General features: G+C 47.8%; 1 protein-coding gene across 1 annotated transcript in view; it reads right to left on the bottom strand.

Moving 5' to 3' along the window:
* The window catches only part of ITGAV (integrin subunit alpha V), an 800,372-nt gene that overhangs the window by 429,338 nt on the left and 346,767 nt on the right, over positions 1–24,267 (bottom strand). Inside the window, exon 16 of the mRNA XM_069615781.1 lies at positions 1,812–1,870. Within this exon, the coding sequence (XP_069471882.1) occupies positions 1,812–1,870 (59 nt within the window). The remainder of the gene's footprint in view (positions 1–1,811; positions 1,871–24,267) is intronic.

Raw genomic sequence — 24,267 nt, 5'->3', positions numbered from 1 at the left:
GTAGGAGTAATGAATCCGCTCTGCTCACTTACTTCAAGCCTTTGTTCCACTGGAATAGGTCTTAGGTTTTCTAGTGCAGAGGTCACTTTCCGTGTCAGGATTTAGATCCAGCTAGTCTGTGGTTCTGCGGTTCTGCGCACTGGATAATGTTCCTAAGACTTGCCATCTGGAGGACCCTGACATTCTGCGAATACCACAGTGATGCTGATGTCCTTAGGAGACCATTAAGACAGGATGTGGGTGGGAGACGGCTTTGACCACTGCAAATCAGCAAGCAAAAGACTATCCTCATTGCAGAGGCAAAGAAGCTGGTCCTGGCCGGCCTCTTTTCAGGCTGGAGAGCTACAACTGCCTCCCTCCACTTGAGTTCTAAACTACAGATCCTCACTTCCAATCAGATCACTGCAAGAGACCACTGACCACCCCAGCCTTTTGAGGAATCGACACCTGCCACAGCGGGTATGAAAGGGTGTCGCTTTCCCTAGTGAGGAAAAAGGGAAGGGAGTGCATATGTGCCTTAAAGCACTGAACGCAAAGGCAGGTGAAAGTCCAGGAGATACTGCAAAAACCAGCACCATACCCCATATATGGTGCAATGGCACTCTTAGGATGGATTTCCAAAATCTACCCTGGGTGGATTTTGGGAGTACACCCTATTATGATGATCAGGGAGGAACAGATAAGTTAGCTAACCCGAATCAAGGTAGGGTAGCAGAGTGGCAAGGATTACTCTCAGGAGTGGTACGAGAGTGGTCTAGGGCTACAATTAGTCACCACAGAACACCACCAACAATTACAGTTAGACAGGTAAGTACATAAATATACAATGATGTATTAAGCCTTTAACATACATACTGTCCAAGCAAAAACATCTAGTCAAATATTGTCACACTGCTAGGAAAGATTTCTTTTTAAAGGCAACTTTCTCTCTATATCCTATGGACCTGGAAATGTTTTGTTTTTGTTTTTGAACCGGTCCTCACTTCACTCCCCTGGCTGTTTGCTCATTTGTCATGGGGAAACTGATCAGTCCATCAGAATATCAGTACTGGGAGACTATGTTTCCCTTTTGTCTTTTCACCTGTTTCGGTAACCTTTTAACAGTGCCCATCTAAGTTGGATGCTATTCCCTCTTTCTTAAGCAGAAGCGAGATATGTTGCTCACTTTTGTTTTCTATACATCCCCTTACCTACTGGGCATTCACCCAATCCACTTGGTTTCTTGTAGGAATTCGGCTGAACATCTTTTTTGTGTCAAATGTTTTGTTAGTCTCACATCTTCACATGACTATTACTACACTTCACTCCTTTGCTTGCACATCTGATTTGATGTACAAACATTTGCGCAAGGATGCCACATAACTGGCCTTTGAAGGTTTCATTTAAAATCCCTAACAGATCAAAAAGGCAAGTTGGTGAAATAACTGGGATACCAGCATATGTGGCTACAAGTTCAGGGATAAAGATTTCAGGTTACAAGCTACTAACCAGCATTAAACATATCACGAATGCCAGTTCCTCAAATGCACAGAGAACATTATTTGCTAATAACCAAGTGTGACTCATGACTCGCCAATGGCTAGTGGAAAGGGCAACAAGACCGAGTTCATTACATTCAGAATGCAAATTGAGAAACAATTGTGCAGAGTTAGAATTTGTTCACATTTTCAGGTGGATCATAAATGCACTTGCTCAAGTAGGTACGATACAACAAAAACAGTAGATTACAATTGGCCTTGTGATAAGTCAGGTTTTGTGACGCAAACACATTATGCATTCCAACATTTGTGTGTCATATGTAAAGCACTTACTAAGGTCACGCGGTAGGTTCCCTTTGCCATCAGCCTTTAAGCAGAATGTTACTTTAAAGCTGTAAAAGAAATGCACATATTTAGCTCCAACAACTTTGGTAAATACATACTTTTAACTCATTGAAATGATAAAATAAAATTACCAATGTTCACTTTTTTCTTTTTTAACCAAGCCTAGTCTGTATTCCAAAGAAAATGGTATCACAAAACCCATTACATACAAAGAATAACCTGTCCATCAACCTCAGTTGTAGGATTTCATTTTGTCATATTGCATAGTAGCATGTCTATGCCCCCTACTCTGCCCCCTAATGTTCCCTTATAATATACCATGCCCTGAATATTTCAGTCAAGTACACACAAACCCTTATATGCTGTAAGGGTGCAGAAGGAGGATACTGGCACACAGGCGGCATGCTTGTTGGCATAAACTTTAATTTAATCGAAACTAAAATGAAACCTATCCCTCCCTAACTCTTATAGGGATTTCCCTGCTACAACTAAGGGTTCTGTCAGAACGTCCAAGTAAATGAAGAGTACACTGTTGTGTGTCAAACTGCCCACTTATGTCCCTCACACTTGTAACTAAAGAGGTAGGTGATCTTATTGGTCTAGAGGAACGGCTCCCTTTTTCTGGACAACATATCAAAGTTCAAATTGGCATCTGGGAACTTCGCCGGAGAGAAGGACTCCCTTCTCCATGTCTCACTTCTTTTCCAAGATACAAAACAAACTTCCAGCTTGTGGTGCTGTAAAGTTCGGAGATCAAACTTAAAAGGTTTTGTTCCAATTCAAACATCATTCCTTATTGCCCATTGTTTTCTCCACTATTGGGTTCCTGGAAAATGCCTCCCTTCTACAGGTATCTTGACCAACGCGCCACGGAAAAGGCTCCCTTCCTCCCTGCTCCTTCCTTGGCTTTGCTTCACAGTACACCACACAATGGGGTATGGCTTCCTTCGCCTGATCGATCCTGGCTTGCAGTTTGCCTCTAGTAGGGGGGATGTCTTCATTCCCCAGGCCTTATTCGGGCTCTTTACCACAGTTTCTAAAGGCTGTAGGAATGACTCCCTTCCCTGGCCCCTTCTCAGGCTCTTTATCACAGTTCACAAAAGCTGGGGTAATGAAACCCTTCCCCAAGGAAATGTCTCCCTTCTCTTGGTACTGTATTGTCGCAGTTCTACTCGACCAGGGGGTATGTTCACCTTCCCCTTGTCTTCCTTGCACCTTGTTTACTGGTCATTAGGTGTGGGTCCCAGACCCGTAGGATTCTGCTGCTTCCGTTTGGCAGACCTGGTTCACTTTCCGGCAAGGTACTGCACCGAAGAAGATTCATGATGCTCTTCTCAACTGGGTGCGGGACCCAGCCCTGTGTTTTTCTCTGCCTGTTCAGGTAGTCCTGGCTCACACCTCTGCCAGGTACTGTGCCGAAGATTAGGATTCATGATGCTCTTCTAATTTGGGTGCAAGGCCCAGACCTGTGCTCCCCCCCTCTTCTGCAGCACCACAAACCATCCCGGTCACCAAAGTACTTTTAGGGCATTTGGCAGTCCTCTCCGGCCAGTCTTAGGCTTTTTCGGGTGCTTCTCCATGCTCTGACTTCATGTGGCTCTCTGGGGGCTGCAGCGATTCTGCAGCCTTCCACTCCTCTGGGGCTGTGTGGCTTCTCTCAGCAGAACATCTCCACCGCTGCTCTCACCTGCACGCAAGTCCTCTAGGGTTCCAGCTAGCAACCGTTTAGCATCTTCAATCGGGTCGGCATCTACACTTGCGGGTCCTCCAGAGGGCGTCTCTCTTCTTGCTTGGTTTCTCTATGCCAGTTTGTGTTCGTTCTGGCCAATCATAGCTCCTGAAACACTAGGCTGCTCTAATGTGTTTGGAGGATCGCTCCTCATTCTACCACACCACCTCCTCATCCCATTATTTCCCTGAGAGCTATCTCTAAGAAAGACCACACTTCTTAGTCCCAGTACCTTTACCATAGATCTCTCTTGGGTCAACTATGTTCTTCCTCGTCACAGTACTGTTCCAACTATGCACATGACACATGTACATGAGATGGCAAGATAAAGGAGGTTGGGTGACTGGGGGTGGGGAGGAGTAAACTGCATTCTCCTTTGATACCTGTCCCTAGTCCCATAGGGGGAATCCCTCCCCATGAGATATGCCCGCTAAGTACCACCCGGAGGGGCACAATCAGTGTGCTCACCTGCCTGGCTTCATGAGAAGTGAAGACATTCAGAGATTTGTCACAATGCACTTTGAGTTCTAGCTACCCAGACTACTGTGAGCGCACATTCCTATATTGAAGATTTCTTCCCTTTAATGGCATTTATGAAATCACCCCACATAGTTCTTCTAATGCCTTCAATCTGGAGGCAAGGTGGATCAGCTGAGTGGTATGAAGGAAGGTCATCGTAGGGAAGTGGATCTGCTCCTTGTGCCTCTGAACATCCTCAATCCAGGGACACCACCCTGTTGGTAAATACCCATGTGCAGATTTACCCCTGCTGAACCTCCAATTCCAGGGACCCCAAGCAAGCCATTGCATCCAGGAAGACAGCATGGAACACAGGTAAGTGAGAAAGAAAGGGGTGGATGAGTCACAAGTTCAAGGTAAACTGGTTCATTAAAGCATAGCAGTGATCCAACACACATCTAGCAGTGGGGGAATGTATTCATGCGTTGGGCAGTGACTATCAAGAGAAAGAGAAACACTTCAGCTTTATGCTTGCTCTTTCCACCCCAAACGATCATGATTCATGCATCTACTGAATAAAACCTGGTAACTAAAACGGAAATGTCCCTTGTCCAATCAGTTCATTCTCCCTTTAGCACTCTTTTGCCCCTGGGTGGGCCCTGGCCCCTTTGCCAGTGAATCTTTGGCTCCCCTTGGCCTATCCTAGCGGTAGAGAGAGCCAGTGTTAGGGACGTTTTGCCTTTTAGCAACTTTCCCTCCATATTCTATGGACCACCAAACCTTTTGCTTTTGTTTTTTTTTTCACCATGTCCTGACATTTTGCAGTGAAGTTAAGCCTTCACTCTAATGGCCTTTTGCTCACTAGTTATGGGGAAACTGACCAGTCCTTCACAAACTAGGTCTCCCTTTTTCTTTTTACAGGTTATCTATTTGGGTAATTTTATCATGTTGCACACAGCACGCTACAGTGAAGTGCAACAGGGATACTTTTTCATCACCCTAGAATATTCCTAAAGGGATTTCTGGTTACTTTTAGATGTACCTAAAGGCAAACTGGTGGCAGCAGTTACTTTTTCATACTTTTTACTGTACATGTTAGGTTTACCATGCTTACCGCATTTGGTTACTAACTGTGGCTAGCGTCCTAGCATGACGGTGCCATAAGCTTTTTCATTTGTTCTTTGGCCACTGTTGCCTTCTTCCTGCCTTCTCAGGTCAGTCAGGAAAATACTTTTATGGTCATGCATTTGCCTGGGAAAGCAGTGCTTTTCGCACGCTAGTGCAGGCCGTGTAAATTGCAAGCCAGGAAGGGGGCTGGGACTGGCTGTTCCCAATCCACAAACTGGTTTCTGTATGTCTTGAATGCATGCATGAGTTTCACCAACAGTGGTCCCGGATTGGACCACTGTTGGCGTGTGTGGGAGGAATAGATCTTCCAATGGTTGGGCTGAATTTCTGAGCTCACCTTTACTTTACTTTAATATATTTGTATTGCACACTAGGTGATCCTGGGGCTTAATGGCACAGACAGACACAAAACAGAGCCAAAACAAAAGCTGAAGCAGGCCCAACATACTACACGCACAAACAACTCACAGGACTTTAGGATAAGAGGAGTCCAGCAGCCATTCCCCAGAGATCTGACGAGGAGCCAAGTATCCTACATAGCCGTGAGGACTTGGGAAGATCCATAGACCGATCCTGAGAAGGCCTGGCAACCAACCTTTGCTGTAGCCCCAGTGCAGCCCTGTCTACTGATCTTAGAAGAAATGCAGTGGTGCTTGGACCCTTTGGAGTGGTGGGAACAATCAATCGACAATTACTTTTTAGAAGGGCAGTATATAATTCAAAGAGGAGTAAGACTTTGGCAATGACTGTTTCAGGTCCTTATGACAAAAGCAACACCAACACAGGTAAGTCACTTCGCAATCTTTTCACAGAGCCTAAGCTTTAGGAGTCCTTCCCTAACTAATTCGGAGTCTCTTTCAGGGTCAAACTGGAGGTCAAAAAGGCAGACATAAGCTGTAGAAAAGGTGAGAGTTCCTGTTGAATTGTTCTGTAACAGTTAAGTAATAGTTCTTGTGGGCAAAAGGGTTCAGGGACTTTGGAGAGGGCTCCCGGAATATGTTGCAGCATTAAGCATTTATGGGCGAACTTCCAACCACACAAATTACCTGTCCCCCCCCCCCCTAGCCACACAGAAGCGAAACGACTAGGTAAATATTACCTCAAGTCTCACAGTACCTCAGCAGTGAAGATGATGCAGGCCGACTCCCTCACGAAGCAACAGCTACAAGACCCGGTCACTGGATTCTTGGTCTCCAGACGAAAGAAAAGATACTGGATGGACATTTTCATTGCTTCTCCCAGCTGTGCGGATTTGGCACCCTTTTCAGGATACCAGATGAAGAACGGTTGTTGTGCGAATGATTCCCCTTGCTTTCTAGGTCCACCACTTGGTGAGGGGACATCAAGGATTGGAATCTTGCCTCTGGAGGTCCAGAAGCAGTCCACCAAAGTTTGAGGGATTCACTCTTCAGAAGACAATGCACTGCACTCAGACTCGAGGTCCCAGGGTATGGGTGGTTTGCAGCCCAGGAAGGTCACAGCTCATTGTGGGATGGCCAATATGCAGGTCTTGAGACGTATTGGTCCCACCAGTCCAAGGGATGGCGACATCCTCTTCGGGTCTCCACTGTCACGTGGAAGAAAGGATCACACCAGTGGTCCCTCAGCACACCAGTGGTCCCTCAGCATGCATCTCCGGCTGCTGGAAGTAGCTATAGGCGTTCTCTCCTCCATCCTCATTGGATTCAGCCCCAGTGGCCAACTTGTCTTCAGCCTCCGGATTTAAGCCATTCACCCAGGAACCCAGCCAATCAGCACTCATGGTACATTCAAACCTTAGGGGGGAGCTGTCCTGTCAGGACAGCCAGCCACCCAGTTGGAACAGGTTCCAGACAGGCATGCCAGAAGACAAAAATACTGCAGAGTTTGACTCCTCCCTCATTTCCTGTCTTCACAGGAACTCTGGAGCCTCGGCCGGCTTCACAAAGGATTCCTGCCGAAGACAGTCAAACCAGGACCTCCCCCACCCAGCACGGCAGAAGAAGGACCAAGAAAGAACAATTAGACAAGAAATGGCGATAAAAGAATACAGCCACCATTTTGGGTCAATGGTGACCCTTCTATGCATTATCGTGGTTGTGAACACAGCCTGTAGGTAAAAATCTCACAAAGGCGGTAGAACACGTCCAGTGCCACCAGCCATTCAGGTATGCTTGTCACTAACAGAAATTCTTACAGGAGCAGTGAGACAGTCTGGGAAGGATAGCTCAGGCGCAACGTGCTCGCCTTGGAAGCAAGACGACACGGAGCACCACAGTTTCGATCCCCGGGTCCGCGCTTAGAAACATCTGGGTATTAAGTGCGTTCTAAATAACATATCATAAAGGTGATACTGTGTAACCGCTCAGCACTCCACATAAGGTGGGGTGTGCTGATCTCACAATATAAAATGAAGGGCTAAAAAGTATACCTCTACCCTTGGGAACATTAGTTCTCACAAGGAAAATAAAATGCAAAGGGAAGCCCAAATGGCTCCCAGCCACACTGCACAGAGTGCTGTGTGTGGCAAAATTTGCTAGGAGCAAAACAGGACTCCAAAAATACAGAGAGACATAAAAATGACACCCATAGTTCGAGTAAAAGAAAAGGTGAGTGGGGAAAGATTCCCACTCATTCAGGAACGTAGAAAAGAAATCCACAAGTCCAGCAAAAAGTGCCGGGGGTCTCACGGGTGAAGGTGATTTGACATAAAAATGAAAAATCTGACCTAACACAAAGGAGATAGATCCCAAGAAGTTAACCACTACTGCCGACTAATGGGTATCCCGTAGAGTGTCCCATAAGGACAATCTTGCTTGAGGTAAGCAGGGGGAGGGGAAGAAGCAGAAAGAGATGGTGGGTCATCTGATAAAACTTCCTCCCACAAGCCCACAAAGTTTAATAAGGGAAAGTCACACAATTCTGGAAAGGTTAGTGAGACTAACAATCCCAGCCATGAAAGTGCCCCCTCTAAGCCCCCCTATATAGAAAGGTCTAGTGGATCTGTGACGCAAGTAGCCACCAGAAGGGGGACATCAGATGTAAGGGTTAGGTATTGGGGGTCAACTCAAAGTCTGGCCTTTTCCCATGATGGGGGAAGAGATTGACAGGGGTGCCCTTCTCTTTATACTCCTTGGTGAAGGATCTGAAGTTCAGTTAGGTTCCTTACAACCTAGCAATGCTGGAGCTTCTGCTCACATACATCTACCTGTCCAAAATATTTTTCCTGAGGACAGTGTCCAAGTAGCAGGTGTAATTGCCTCTACTGTTAGGAACGCTGGGCCCAGTCTTACTGATGTAGGTCCCCTGGTGCTAAACCCAAAGATGTTTGCCAGAAATCCTCTGGGGACTACTCAATTCTGCAAAGTTGAGAGAGGGTTTCACAGTCAACTGCCTGTCAATGAAGCTGTGAGTAGTGAAATGGTTGGGGCATCTGTCCATGTTAGGATGGTTGCTAGAAGAGTTCTGGGAGAGAACAGTCTTCAAGACATGAATCCTGAGAGACACTCCCCAGACCCTTCAAGCACTAGGTCTTAGAATCAGGCTGCCTTAGCCAAGCCCAGGGGAAGCCTAAGCTGAAAGGGAAACCTAAGGATAGAGGAGACACAGTAAAAAAGAGGTAGAGGGACAGAATATTCACCTGCCGAACCTACAACATCTGTTGAGGTAGTTGGCTAAGTCCATGAACCAGAAATGGACGAGGGACTGCCAGGAAATCTTAATTCCTATGTTAATCCTGAAATACCAATCTTGCTTGTAGTGGAAGAGCTCCCCAAGTTAAAGAAGTATGGGCATACAAAGAAAACCATCCCTGATGGGCCTGTGGAGAACGGCCCGCTTCCAAAGAGAGGGTAAACATCTAGTGAAGCAAATAATTGGAGAGGAAGGTGTGTGTCAAGTTTGTAAGCTCACAGGGCCCACAAGAAGAAAACCTAAGAGGTTAGTGGTTCCTCCTGATGTATAGCCCTTCCTACTACAGTTGGTGCATGACATTCCCCTTGTAGTTTATCCTGACTTCAAGTTAACTCAAGTGGGGTCTCCCATGCAATCTTGCTGGCCCATGATGGGGGACGCAAAAGAAACTACATGTAGGGGTTTCACTCCTTGTCAGCATTCTGACAGAAGTGAGACAAATTCAAGAACTCGAGGATTCACCCTCTATAGTGGACCCATTCTGTACAGAGACAAGGGCCAACTTGGTTAGACCTTGGAACTGGTGTACATCCTCAGGCAATAGGATGGAAATGGTGGTTGCTGATCACAACACCATGTGTCCCGATACCAATCCACAGAGAATCACTACCTAGTCAGGCATTGGAGCTTTACTGTACATTTTTTCGAGAGGTAGCGCCTCTGAAGGATTCAGTAATAGCCAGACCCAGTGGAAGGAAGAAGAGGAGACTAGTGTTTTTTTAATGTGAAATGGTTAAACAAGTATCCTTACACATATCAATGCAACATTTCAATTACATAATACACAAAATCTTAAATATATTACTTGTTTTATACAGTACAGAATGATAAACAGTAAACCTCTCCTACAGTTCATCATTACAAAATATCTATATTATGGCAGCTAGACATAACATTCAGTTTCTCTGGATTAAACTACATTAAAAGAAGAATTCAAAGTTTAATTCATTTGTAGTTTTTCCAAGTACTTCATGACTGCAATTGTTAGACTTGATTCATTACCATCAACCAGTCTTAACCAAAATTAATTTGCAGTAATCAATTTTCACATGGAGCAAATCTGTATTTGTAATTTGTAACTCCTGAAGGACCTTCCAACCAATTAATAAATGCCTCAGGGTCTGAGCACTGGAACCATCATCACATAATGAGCATTGCTCTGTTAGGAATTTAGCGGGATCTCACACACATTTGATCTGGTCAAATTAGATTCAATCTAAATCGTAAAAACTGATTCTATAAAAAGTATTCAGAAATCTCTTTAAATATATTGTACATATTCCCAGAGGCTTATCCAAAAGGGACATGCTTCCATGTATTTTCAACTGTTAGGTAGAATTTTCATCTTGTGTGCAATTCTCCGCACTTGGCGAGTCCCCTAGCAATTTTTGCTGGACTACTAGATGTTTGTCCGTCTCTCCTAAGTGAGTGGGAACCCCTTTCCCACACTCATTCTTTTCTGTGACCCAGAGAACCCTTTTTGGTTTCTCTTGATGGCGTCTGCTATTCTCCATCTTTTTGTGGCATCTTTATTTTCCTATTGCAGCACACAGCACCATCTGAGCAGTGTTTGGTTTTCTTTTATTTTCCTGTGCTAATAGGGGTTTTATCCTATCTATGCTTTTCTTTTGTGAGATCAGCACACACCACCTTATGCGAAGTGCTGAGGGTGTGGGCTACATTGTCCCACTGAACAGAATTTCGCCAAAACAACGCTGCATTTGTGTAGAAACAGCAAAACGGTTGCGCTGGCTCCTGTGAGTATCATGGCCTTAAAACTGCGTTTTGCATCAACAAAAAGATGCCTGCACCATCTTACCAAGCTTACATTGGGCAGGATGGAACAAGGGGACACGCTGATGGAGCGTACCAGTGTGTTCTGACATATTCAGATGGAATAAAGTGAAAAGGCAAAACTGCTTTGCCGAAAGCCCAAAATCCCTATTAAAAAGGAAACTTTTTCACCTTTAAAAATCCAGCTCTGACGCTATTCCCATCTGTTTTTCCTTAAACCACTGTGATTAATAAGGCCCTGCCATGCATATCATTGTGCTTCACTTTTTCCACACCGGAAAACACGTTAATTTCATCACAATGTATCAAAGCACAGTAGTTCAAAGAAACTCCAGCTATCTGAGAAAAGTCAATTTCAATGTATCTGTGCTTCAAACAAAACTCCTGCATACCAGAATTTAACTATAGCTGCAAGACAGTGTGGGAATCCAGAGGGAGATGCAAAACCGAATTTAAAAAAAGAAATGCCAGCTTTTCACCCCACATGTAACATGGGCTTTGCAGACTCAAGGAGAGAAAAAAGCCTGCCATTGTCTAGCAAATTGAAGGGGTTTGTTGCTGGGGAAAAATACACATGGGTAATTTTATTCAACTGGCTTGTTTAATTCAGGACCAAATATAAGAAAGTAAAACTGTTAAACCACATTGGCTGGATTTTGCAAGTTCCAAAAGAAAATTAGGTTTCTGCTTGGGGGGATGCTACCAAACAGGAGGGCCTCTCTTGGCAGATACTAACACCCCAGTGATAATTATTAGGATCAACAGAATCTAGTCTAGGCTGAACCCACTGACAACAGGACTTCCAGGACAAGGAAGTGTGAAGTGGGTGAGCAATAAACCTTCAATCCAGATGGGAAACCCCCACCTTGCTCTCGAGGAAATGACAGTTGGTGGCAGCTGAAGAAAGAAACAAATGGCCCAGTGACAAAGGACTGCCATTTCCTTCCAAAGACTGACTATGAATAAAAATGTAAAAGACTTATCTCTGCAGCAAGACTTTGTAAAAACGTTGCAGTTTAAAAGTGATTTTTTTGGGCTTTCATTTAAGACATGGTAGAATTCACTGACCCTTTGGGAATGGAAATGGCAAATAATCGAGGATTACAAGGAGAGTATCCATGATGCCAATGTATACTTGCATCCCTTATGTTAATCCACACATGTGTATAAAGTTTTGGAATTTTAGGCCGAATCGTTCATACTCAAATTACCAATAAGTCTTAGAAGGGTGCAACAATGTCTCACGTATTGCAGAGTTGGAGTGCTATGCTCTACACAAAAAATTTAACCTATGTATATAATTTGCTAAGAGATTTCAACTGTATAAATGTACCATTTGTGGCAAAATCTGTTATTTTAGCCAAAATCTGGTTTTTGAACATTTTAAACTCGCACCATAAATCTGCCCTCCTGCTTTGAAATCCAACCAGTTGAGAGCAAGGCGAAATCCAATCAGGTAGAGGTGTGCTTAGCTAAGCCTGCCCAGCCATATACTTTGATGATGTCACTGTGCATTATAAATGAGTCCCTGAGAGAGACAGACTTCCCGATTTTCCTGCGCTGGCGTTCCCGTTTCATTCATCCTGCTGAGTCCAGATTCCAACTACAAGCCAAAGCATTTTTGACCCTACTCCAGGGCCCACTGCGAAACCCAAGCAGTGCTGATCCTATTCCCAGCAAGGCCATTGATCCAGAATCAACCCACTAATCTCCAATTAAAAAGGGGAAAGCTGTGGTATTCTTTGGGAAGCCTCCAGAACCAGCCTGGCTTACTGCCCACTAACTGCATCCAGAGGTACCTGTGCCATCCAGTGACCAGAATTGCCATCCGGTGACTCGACCTGCCCAGCTGTTTTTTGCCCAGCTGTCCTTTGCCAGGCATGCTGCCGTGTAGTGATCAGAACCATTGACCGTCCAAAACCCCAAACTTTAAGTGGACTGCAAGTATAATCCCTACCCCCATAGAAATCCATAGTCTACCTTGTCTTGCATTTGTCATTATTCCAATCTCTAAGCCATCCTATCCTTATCCTGGTAACTGGTTAAAACTGTCGGAATTCTCTGTGTTCTTGCCCTTGATCTCCAAGCGTGCGCCACTTTTCTCTTCATTCCTGTCTTGCATAGATCATAAATCATTAGCGATATTGCGTTTAAATAAATTAATTGTCCCTAAAGAAAAGGGGTACACTGCGTGAAGGGTTACAACTGCAGCGTTACTTTTATATTCACGGGTGGCGTTCCTCTTTTCTTAGCCATTAAATCTAGTTTAAGTAAGATTTGCCTTTCACTTTTAAAAAACGACTTCTCCTTTTCACTGCTATATTTTCCAAAAAACGAACCTCACTCTACCTTCCAAATCTCTCAATTCACCACCTAGAGACTATTTCCACCTCTATGTTGTACCTGTGATATATACCTATCCCTCAGCCCAAACACTGCACTCCAAATCAGAGTATTTCACCCATTTATATTAGAAATTGTTTGGGTGAATTTACATGGAAATCTAAAGGAAATGCAACTTTTACACGTATCATTTTGCTGCCATCCATTTTAAACTTTCCACTCAGTAGTTCTTGGTAATCCATTGCTTGCGATTGCTAGTGTCTATGTATTGTTGCTTTAGTGAGAAATTGTTTTTACCTTGAAGTTGTAACCGCACATTGAGGGGACGCTGTTGCGCCGAAGCAAGATGGCCGCCTAGGTGTTGTGCTCCGGACGGGAAGAGCAAAGAGCCTTCGCGTTCAGGCCCGCAACCCCATTGCATCTGCCTGAAATCGACAACGCATCCCTATAACCCTATCCTCTGTGCCCCTGTGAGGTGTCGTGGAGAAATACGCCCCAGGCGCTGAGCTGTGGACCCCGGTCCCCCCTGGGACGACTCCTGTCTGAACTCCCCGCCTGCCGCTCTGTGGACTGCGGTTCTCCCAGCCACTTGGGGGCGCGGCGTTGCGGCCTACTGTGGGTGGAAGGGCGGCGGAGCTGGACTCTGTTCTTCCTGCCCTCTCTATGGGCTGCCTCGCCCAGTTGGCCCGCCACAACTACTGCAGATGCTACCTCCGTTGACACCAGCGACGCCCGTACTGAGAGATTACCGGCACGGATGGCCTGCCGACTGCAGCTCGGCGCCTACCCACACAGCATCTGCCTCCCTGTCGCCCCCCGCAGGCGCTCCGGTTCAGGCCTGCTACCGGGTAGGGGGAGAGGGGGTGTTCAGTGTGTCTGCCTCCAGCGGGCCTTGGCCCTCTTCATCGGCTGTCACGTGGGCGCCTCAGGGCTCGCCTCCCTGCTCCCCTGTTGGACTATGGCCCCTCAGCCGACCCGGTGCTGCACGAGCGTGTGTTTGAACGCCTGGGGCGGGAACCCATAGCGCTGCTGCTGCCTGCCTATGTTCCTTGACTCGACCCTGGCCATAGTACGCGCCATCATCACTCCCTGCTACTAGCATCCTAATCATCCGTGCCCTGCTGGGGATTTCCAATTATGGCCGGGAGGCACACAAACTTCTCTACTGCACGTCTCCACCCCCTGTGGTGTGAACAGCCAGCTGCATCGACCACGCAGTAGCTCACAGATGAGTCTGGGCTTGATGACTGGACCTCACCACCCACGGAATCGCTTGTAGGGGTTCGGTAAAGCTGAGGGGACTCGTGGGACCTCACTGCCTCATAACACTTGTCTAGTCCTGGTGGGCCAACCTCGCAACCCGCGGGTTGCACACCGCTGTTCCACAGATCCACACGCTCCTGGCTGGGGTTGGGCCATCCCTTGCCACCAGGATTACCCTGCTTGTAGCGGCCCACAGTGACTGAGAAGATCATACCCTGTCTCTTATTAGCCTGCTTCCCGTGGCGCCTGCCACTGCTGCTCCGGCCATATCCTCCCGCATGATCATAGAACAACTGTGGTCCGGTGCGCTATAGCACAGACCTCCTGTGGTTGCGCCGGGCACGTGGTTGTCCTCGCCTGCCCAGAGGAGATCATCCTGAGCTTCATCCAGAGGGAAACTTGGCACACCTGACAGCTGGCACCTTCAGGGCGCCGGTGAATTAATCCCTACTTGCCATCATGACCAAGGGAGAGGGAGCCGGAAGAAAGCAAAGCTCACTAAATATGTTTACTAAGACACCCTCCAGACCACCGACTGAGCCTCCAGAGGAATCGCCAACCGCCTAGATATCCTCACCCCCAGATAACTCGCAAAAAATGCTGGAATACATGCGCGAAGGCTTCACCACGCTGCATCCTAAATTAGACGATATGAATGGTACCATCTCGTCGATAAAGGCTCATATCGAGAGAACAGATAGGCGGGTCGCTGAAATCGAAACGAGGGTCGGCACTACTGAGGATGACCTGGGTTCCCTCTGCGCTGCAGTTACCACTCTTACCAGTTGTACCTGGCAGTGAAGAAGAAAAATTACGATCTTGAATCCCGCTCCAGGCGGAATAATCTCTGCATTGTCGGCGTGCCCGAGGACAACATTAGGGAACCCATGGAGGAATATGTGGAACAAACCCTTTTAACACTATTGGACCACCCTAAGCTGTCAGCACAATTTGCGGTGGAAAGGGCGCATCGCCCCCTGACCGCAAAACCCACACCTGGAGCACCTCCCCGCCCCATCATAGCCAGGATCCTGAATTTTCATGATCGAGATGCCCTTTTTACGAGCGGCCAGAGCTAAGGGGGAACTGCTCCTTGGGGGGGGGGCAAGGATACACTTATATCGGATTTCTCTGTGGCTGTGCAGCAGGAGCGTAAAACCTTTATAGCTGTAAAAAGAAGACTCCGAGACTTAGGAGTTAAATACTCTATGCTTTTTCCTGCAAAGCTGAGAATCGAACTCTAACCAAACGTTCTTTTTCACTATCCCCGAGGAGGCCTCCAAATTTATAGACGAACACATCCCGGGCTGAACCACTTCCTGTCTAGATGGGATGTATACCTACTCTGCATACTGCTGTGCCTACGACATGCTAGGGACCCATGTTGGCGTCTCCCCCTATGATGGCACCTTATTGTTGAAGTTTTATTGGTTGCTGGTTTGTTCACGTTGCTCATTTTATCCTATGCAATTGTGGCCCTGTGTGCCACGCTGACTCATTGTATCCAGAGGCATTTTACTCCCTGACAAGACCCCATCTCGGGTAACTATTCTATAACCACTACCAGACCCCCGAGGGTGGGACCCTGGAACCATGTCCCGCCCTTACCACTCGGACTCCACGTTATGCTCCCCAGATGGTACATCAAGGCCCATGGCTGCTTGCCTCCGGCTTCACTGGCTTTACTCCCCATTGGCCATGGCCCCTCTATTACCTGTACATGCCTCGAACACTATGGTAAATACTATTGGATTGCATAATCTCCTCGCGCTCTCCCCAGTCCGGTGCGCCACTGCCCGGCAGCTAACAGTCCCCCAGGCATTGATGCCTAGAAGTTCTTGGTTGATATGGGTTAGTTTGGGTCTCGTCCCTCCGATTGGGGGAGGGACGTGGATGGGGGGAGGGGACGTTATGGTTAAAAAAGCCTTGACGGCCACTAGAGGCACCCCATGCGCAGAGGCAATGCGTTTTGAGTACACACACCACACACCGCCAGATCCACTAGCTCCCTGTGGCTGGTGCCCCCGTGGCAGGAATACAAGCAGTACCCACGCGAGTATGGCGAACACTGACCTGACCTTCATGAGCTGGAATATCCGGGGGTTAGTGTCATGATGCCTACCTCCAAGGAGCCAGGTCCGACCCAGCAACCCCAGAGGCAGGCATCATTTCCCCCAGGGAAGTGCCAGCGGGCCCAAGCTGGGGCCCTTTGGACACAGTCCTGGCGCCAGGTTCATGTTGGGCGCCTGTCCTGGCGCCTTAGGCGCCAGGCTCATAAAGCTAGACATGTGTTCAAGTGTTTTAAGGTGCACTTACCTGATGCAGACCATGCTGCTACATCCAGGCCCTCTTGAGGCCTGAATGGAACTACTTTACCTGTGGAACTACTTTCTCCTGGGTGTGGTCGGGGAAGGGTACATACCTGATCGGTGGAAGGATACATACCTGGAACTTCTTCCAAAGCTATTTAAACCACGCCCAATCAGCAACTCACGCTTCGCATTGTTCTGCTCCTCGCAGCTGGACGCTCACCGTGCCAGCTCCTGGACTTCAGCCACGCCTGTTAGCATCCTGGGTCACCTGCTAAGAGAGAATTGGAGAGAAAGAAGACCTTACCTGCTAAAGCTGCATCACGGAGACTTCACACCGACGATCCTGAAAGGGAAGACATCATTTTAAAAGCATTTCGCTTCGATCGCTGCAGCGCTGCATTTCACTCACCTTTCCTGGGCACCTCCATCTTCAGCAGCGATCATCCGGATCCGCAGCCACTTCCCAGAGCCTAGAGAGAAAAAGACAAGAACACAAGGTGAGCGAAGGAAGGGAATAGGAAAAGCTCAGTTTCCTTCTAAGACTTACCTGTTGGGTCATTCCCATTTCATTTCGGGTCCTGCCGCTTCCTGGCATTCCGGACCCAGCCCCTATGGGGAAAAAAAGACAGACATTGAATGAGCGAATGCGAAGACATTACCCGAACGCTCATCCAGAACTTACCTGTCATTTTTTGGAACTGCACGTTTCACTTCGGGTCGGCGCCATATCTCCGGCATTCCGAACCCCGGCCCCTAAGGGGAAAAAGACATAAACGTTAGCGCTTGCTGCAATAAGACAATGAACATTATTATTAAGCTTGAACTTTTGAACTTGCTACAGAACTCTTACAGCGCCTTACCTGAATAGTCAAGCTTATTTGAACTCCCATCAAACCTCAAACCAGTGAAGTAACTGGGTTTCAACGCGCCCCTGCATCAGAAGCAGGATGGAGAACTCATCCTTCCAGACCCTAAGGTGAGACTTCACGGGGAATCGAGGAAGGGTATCGTGGAGGGTTGGAAGAGAGTGGGAGGCTTGAGCATTATTCCGTCAGTAGGTAATACTCCCTTTTCACGCACAGGGGAATATTCCTGCGAGCCAGTGAGTCCATCTTCAGAGTCCTGCGCTTCACCATAGAAGAAGCATCAGCACTCAAAGCCAGACCTGCGCCTCCGTGGGAATCAGGTGAGCGTGACAGTTAGGCAATCACAGAAAGATGAGACAGGTACAGCTACATGCTGAACGTCATGGGGTGAAAATCCTATGTTTACAGGAAACCCATGCTCGATCGGAGCAGTGTGAACGGTTTGCAAGGTAATGGGGGTCCCAGAGGTACTATACCAACTATTCTAGGCAAAGCCGTGGCACCCTTACTCTAATACACAAGAGCCTGAAATTCACATGCCACCACTCGCATATCGACCCTCTGGGCAGATACGTATTGATCACAGGCAAACTGCTCCACCAAGAGATAGCCATCCTGAATATATATGGTCCTAATATCGACGATCCTGATTTCTACCTACACTTATCTGCCCTCCTTGAAAGTTACCCCCTGCTCCCAATATTATGGGGGGGGGCGATTTCAATACCATACTGGATGTCACCCTAAATAGATCAGGCACCAGACCTCACCAACTTTCCAAGGCAGCCTATACTATCTTCACATCCCTTTCCCGTCTGGCACTTGTGGATGTATGGCACCTAATTAACCCCGATTCCCACACATTTTCCTTTTACTCTTCGGTTCACGATTCCCATTCCAGGATAGACAGATGGCTTATAACGGACACACTGGTCAGATGCTTGCCTCACTTGGCTATCCACCCTAGGACGCTTTCAGACCATTCACCGGTACTCATTTCCCTGAACTGGGGTCAGGATGCCGGAAAAACTAGGCATTGGAGGCTGGGACCTTATGCGCTTCTCGACCAGGCCTTCACAACTGAACTCGAATCCTCCATCGAGGAATTCTTTGAGATCAATACAGAATCAGTAACATTGCACACTGTCCTGTGGGAGTCGTTTAAAGCATATGTGAGGGGGATGGCCATATCCAAGTGCTATGGCATCCTTAAAGGAATCCCTTCCGACATTGCTGCTAGTGAATCTGCCCTGGCTATCCTTGAGTCCCAATATGCCCAAGACCACTCCTCAACCACTCTGGCTGCACTGGGTTCCGAGCTGGACAGGTTTCACGACTTCGCCCAGCGAGAGGTTAAATTCCTAGACTCCCCTCAGGCGGTGAGGAAATACGGAGAGGGAGAACGCCCCGGTCGAATGCTCGCCAGGCTATTGTGCCGGGAGTTCGGAGCCCCCCATATCCCAGTGATAGCGAGACCTGATGGCTCGCTACCGACATCAACTCCCAAGTTTCAGCTGTTCTACACCTCCTTGTACTCTGCAGCCGATAGTCCCCAGGTTCCGGAAATTGACTCCTCCTTAGAGGGCCTTCCCCTATCAGTACTGTCCACTGAAACCAGCCTCTTCCTGGAGAGACCGTTTACCTCCGAGGAACTTGACGAGGCCATTGCGTCGTTGGCATCAGGGAAGGCTCCTGGCCCAGACGGGCTCCCCATGATTTCTATAAACGATATAAGTCTATCCTGCTTCCACAACTATTGGCCTTGTGGGAGGAGTCATGTGAAAAGGGTATACTCCCTCCATCTCTCCGGGAGGCACTGATAACAGTGCTCCTCAAGCCGGGTTAGCCCCCTACTCAGTGCGGCTCATACAGACCGCTGTCATTGATTAACAGCAATGTTAAAATATATGCTAAACTGCTGGCCGACCGCCTAGCCCCATACATGCCGCACATCATCCACCCAGACCAGGCGGGATTTGTCCCGGGCAGGTCTACATCCCTGAATTTGAGGAGGCTCTTCAATGTAATCAGCAGAATCAGTCCGACCACACAGGCGGTTGCAGCCACCCTAGACATGCAGAAGGCATTTGACTCGGTCTCGTGGAGGTATCTATGGCAAGTCCTTGAGAGGTGCAAGTTCGGCCCCAACTTTCGTGCCTGGGTAAAGCTGCTCTACACTGCCCCGTCGGGCCAGAGTTCATACCGAGGACAGATGTTCCACTCCCTTCCAGATATCCAGAGGCACACGACAGGGTTGCCCCTTCTCCCCCCTTATTTTCGCTATAGCCATGGAATCCTTTGCGGACATGGTACGCCAATCACATTCACATAGGGGCCTGCGCACAGTCGGCCAATCCGATGTAATTTCCCTATATGCAGACAACGCTCTTCTGTACATCCGGTCTCCCGACACTAACCTCGCCGACATACTAGCGGATGTGGCTCGCTTTGGGGACATATCTGGCCTAAAAATAAACTGCTCCAAGTCCACCTTATTCCCACTTACGGACTCCACACACCCCCCCCCCTCAGATTTATGTGGATTCAACTGGTCGCCGTCCGGCATCATCTACCTGGGGGTGGTGGTTTCCCGCAACACGGCCAAGTTTCGCGAGGATAATTATCAGACCTACTTAACTAGCCTCGCGGTGAGGGCTTCCAGCTGCTCCAAACTCCCCATTTCACTAGCAGGCAGGATTGGAATACTTAAAATGGTGGTATTACCCCAACTCCTGTACCAATTCACTAACCTCCCTGTGTGGCCTGGGGATGTTTTTTTCAGAACACTGCGCGGATAAGCAACACCTTTCTGTGGCATTCGGGGGCTGTCCGCCTTAAGCTGTCCACATTGACCACTCCCAAGGAACTGGGTGGGTTCAACGCTCCAGATTTCATCAGATACTGGGTGGTAGCCCAATCGCAGTTTGTGTCATATTGGTTTAATACCACTGATTCCCCCCTCCTTCCCCCCCAACACGTTCTGCTGGAAAAACTGGCGGTCTCTGACCGCGTGATAGGTTCCCTGATCCCCAAACCAGCACCCCCTGACACAGACTCCGCAGACCCGGTAGCTGCCACATCCTTAGCATTGACCAAACTTTGGACAATGGTCGGCACGCTTTACCCATTCCACGGAGACCTGCCATTATGGAATTTTTTTCCCGATGTCCCACATATCCCACAAACAGTGGTATCTCACTGGGCAGATGCTGGCTTCCTGACACTCCGCGATGCCTACGAACAGGAGAACTTTATTGAGTGGCTAGATCTTCCCCTATCCCTTAGACGCTGGCCTTCAGTATGGCTACAATACTCCTCACTACGGAAGAATCTCAAATCCAAATTCCCTAATTTCCCCACCTTACCCCCTGACGAGCCTATAGTGGCTGAACTTTGCTCCTACCTCTCCTTTAGGGGCAAGGTGTCGAGACTTTACTCTTTACTGCAGAATAGGGCGGCCCCCTCCTTTACAAGGCTGAGACGCGCATGGGAGGAGGATCTCGGAGTCGAGCTCACCACCGAGAGATGGTCCCGAATGTGTGCCCGCACCCACAATGTATCCTATAACAATACATTTAAATTAATACAATTCAAGCTGCTACACAGATACCATCATACACCAGTAAGGCTGCATCGCATGTTCTGCAGCGTTCTTCCCAGCAGCCCCAGGTGTGGCATGGATCGAGCCTCCTACATTCATGTGTTATGGCACTGCCCCCATCTTACCCAATTCTGGTTAGACATCTGCTCCACACTATCGGATATCCTTGAGCACACTATAGCCCCCACCCCATTACACTGCCCGTTTCATGATCTCTGACAGCTGCCCCGCGACTCTAAGAAACTAGCAGGTCTCGGCTTGCTGTTGGCAGTCCGCTGTATATTGTTGTATTGGCTCCGTCCCAGGGCGCCTACCTATGGACAGTGGCTCAGGTCAATTACATGGGTTCATGATACTGAGGAATCCTTGAACGCAATGCAACACTCACACTCAAGGCCAAGAGACATCTGGCGGAAGTTCCGGGACTATATGGCAGCCATGGCCTCACCCACAAACTCTGTCGTGTCCTCCCCTGAAGGCTCCCCATGAATGAGGTCTTCCCCTGATACAGTTGTTAATGTCCAGTCTGCTGCCTCACTCTCTGTATACTGTAATTGACGCATGATGTGCTGCTCATTATGTATGTTGCAGGTTTCTTTGGCTCATTGCTGGTGCCATGTGGCGCCTTTGTTGGTTTCTGGTTTGTTGTCAAGCCAAATAAAGAAAGTTAAAAAAAAAAAAAGTTTTAACCGCACATTAATTAATTACTTGTCCATTTCCGAGTGTCATTTCATAACATTGCAAGGGGTTTAAAATCAGTTTTCCACTCTTATTTGGTGAGGGATGGTCGGATTTGGATTCCGTTTTCTGCATTTTATTCCTGGGTATCTGCTGTGTCCTTCTATCCATTCAGAATTCAATTATTTGTGGGTTGAGGGAACATTGCCGGGGCAAATCCTAACTTGGGTGCTATCTTTCCAGAATTAAAAAGTGCTCCTATTCCCTGGTGTTTGTATAGGTTCCACTAGAAGGTTAAGTGCATCGCTTTCATTTTCATGGTGATTATCACCCCATATTAAAAATGGTATGATTTATTTTGAATTTTAAAATAAATAAATATTGCATTTGACCAACCAGCCTGGTTCATGGTCCATTGTGACCCGGGGTACTTGAAAAGGGGGTGTGATACGAGTTGTGCACCATCTCAAATTGAATCTGCATAAAATAAGGAGAAAAGCAGCTCAGTTGTGCGCTACATACTAGGCCGAGACCAAGGTGTGTGTCGCCTGATTGAAATCCTTAACAAGGCGACTCAAAGCATCCTTTTTCACTTGTTCTGTAATTCTAGTTACAGTGATAAGTCAAACTGAATGGCTGGTGGCAGTTAATGATTTTCTACCAATTTTGTGAAACTTGCATTGCAGGCTGTATTCACAACTGCAGTAGTAAGTGACACGAGGCACCCTTGATCCAAAATGATGCCCGTCTTCTCTTTTCGCCAGCTCACAGCAACTGGTCCTTTCCTCAAGCCTTCTTCTGTCGACCTGGGTGGTGGGCAGTCCTGCTTATTCCTTTGTCTTTGCCAGGCTCCCATTGGGAACCCATCCGAAGGGGCCAGTGTCTGGAGGACAGCAAACTGGGAGGTCACAGAAACTCCTCAGGTCTTTGTCCTCCAGTGTGTCTGCTTGGATTCAATTCTGAATGGGTGCCTGGCTGTCTCTTTGGGACAGCCACCACCCAATGTATGAATGTAGCATGCATGCTGATTGGCTGGTTTCCTGCATAAACGGTGAGGGTCTTGATGCTGAAGCCAGAGTCAACCACTGGAAGATACGATATGCGTTTATTTATATCGCGCCCATACACAAGTGTTTCAGGGCATGACGAGGCAAGAAAGGGGTGTAAGGGAGGACAAAGCAACGATCTTACTAGGCCCAGTGACATTGAGAACGTGCAACTGCAGGAGAGAGGGAAGGGGGAAAGTGCTGAACACGTGATAAAATAAAAACAGGCAGTAAGGCCAGCAAGTGGCAAGTGCGAGAATTAAGGCCAGACACTGGGTGTCTTATAAGTGCAGATAAGGGGACTGTAGGGTTTCAGATATGATATATTTATAATGTGCTTAATACCCAGAGGTTTCTAAGCGCGGACCCGGGGATCGAACCGCTGTTGCTCCGTGTCGTCTTGCTTCCAAGGCGAGCACGTTACCCCTGTGCTATCCTCCTGAGATACAGACTCAAGTGCATGGGTTGCCAGGAGGCAGTGTGGGTATGCAGATGGGTGGGCAGGGATCTGGGCCCAAATACAGACGGTAGCCAGGAGCCCAGTGCAGAAACAGATCCGTTCAGAAGGACACCTACAGCCACCTCCAGCGACCGCCAAAGTCGACTGAGTGACCGCTTTAGCTCCAGCCCTTTCTTCTGTGCAACAGGGATGATCCAGACAGAACGACTTCCTCCCCTGAACTAGTGGGCCTAACCAGCCTCAAGACCAGCTACATTTTGAGCCATCGCACAGCCAGCTGCTACTTTCCAGGTCTGCAATACCCTGGCACTGCTGCGGTGCATCATCTCGTCAAGTGCGGTTACGGCTGAAAACTTGTGGTCATCTGTCTGGGGCTACAGAAACTCCATCCCAATCATAGAAGTCCCCTCAGCATAATTGAGAACCGAGAGAGGGAAGAAAGTGTGCAGAGTGACAACCGTAGCTGCTACAAAGTCTGTGTTGAGCCTCCACAACCAAGTGCCACGAAGATCGTCTGCTGGACATCCATCTGACCGAGTCTGACCACCTGCTCCCGCCAAAAGTTCTTCCTCCACCTGCCAAGGCCCGAGACCCAAGCCGGAGCTGCGGTCATCTTACCTCGGGGAAATGCCAGTGACATTGCTGTTCTTCATCAAAGAAGGTACTGTCTCACTCCTGGGTACTGTGAGGGCACAGGAGTAAGACATGGACGCAAGAGTGGAATGTTGATTGGCAAAAACTTATTAATAACAAAAACTGGGTTTTTGGAGAAAACCCTAACTAGCCCCATCTGCAAGAGAGGTTTGCCTGACTCAAAAACTAACGAAACTGTCAGAATGTACAAAGTAAAGTTCATTGTCCTGTGTCCAAATCCTAACCTGTCCCTCAAAAAGTAAACTTAATATAAGGTGAAAAAGCAAAATGTCTCTGGTTTGATCACCTGCAGCCCTGCTTTGATGTTCTCCATCAATGTGCAAATGATAAAAAGGTGCTCCAAAGAAATAAAGTTCCCCAAAGTTCAAAAGGGTTGTTTCCCTCCACTTTTAATCTCTTCAGGGTTCATAAAATGTCTCTTCTCTTGGTTGAAAAGAAA

The sequence above is a fragment of the Ambystoma mexicanum genome, chromosome 9, assembly GCF_040938575.1.
Source record: "Ambystoma mexicanum isolate Mex_15411 chromosome 9, UKY_AmexF1_1, whole genome shotgun sequence".
Lineage (NCBI taxonomy): Eukaryota > Metazoa > Chordata > Amphibia > Caudata > Ambystomatidae > Ambystoma > Ambystoma mexicanum.
Note: the sequence above shows the minus strand (reverse complement) of the source record. Positions and strands in the feature narration are given on the sequence as shown.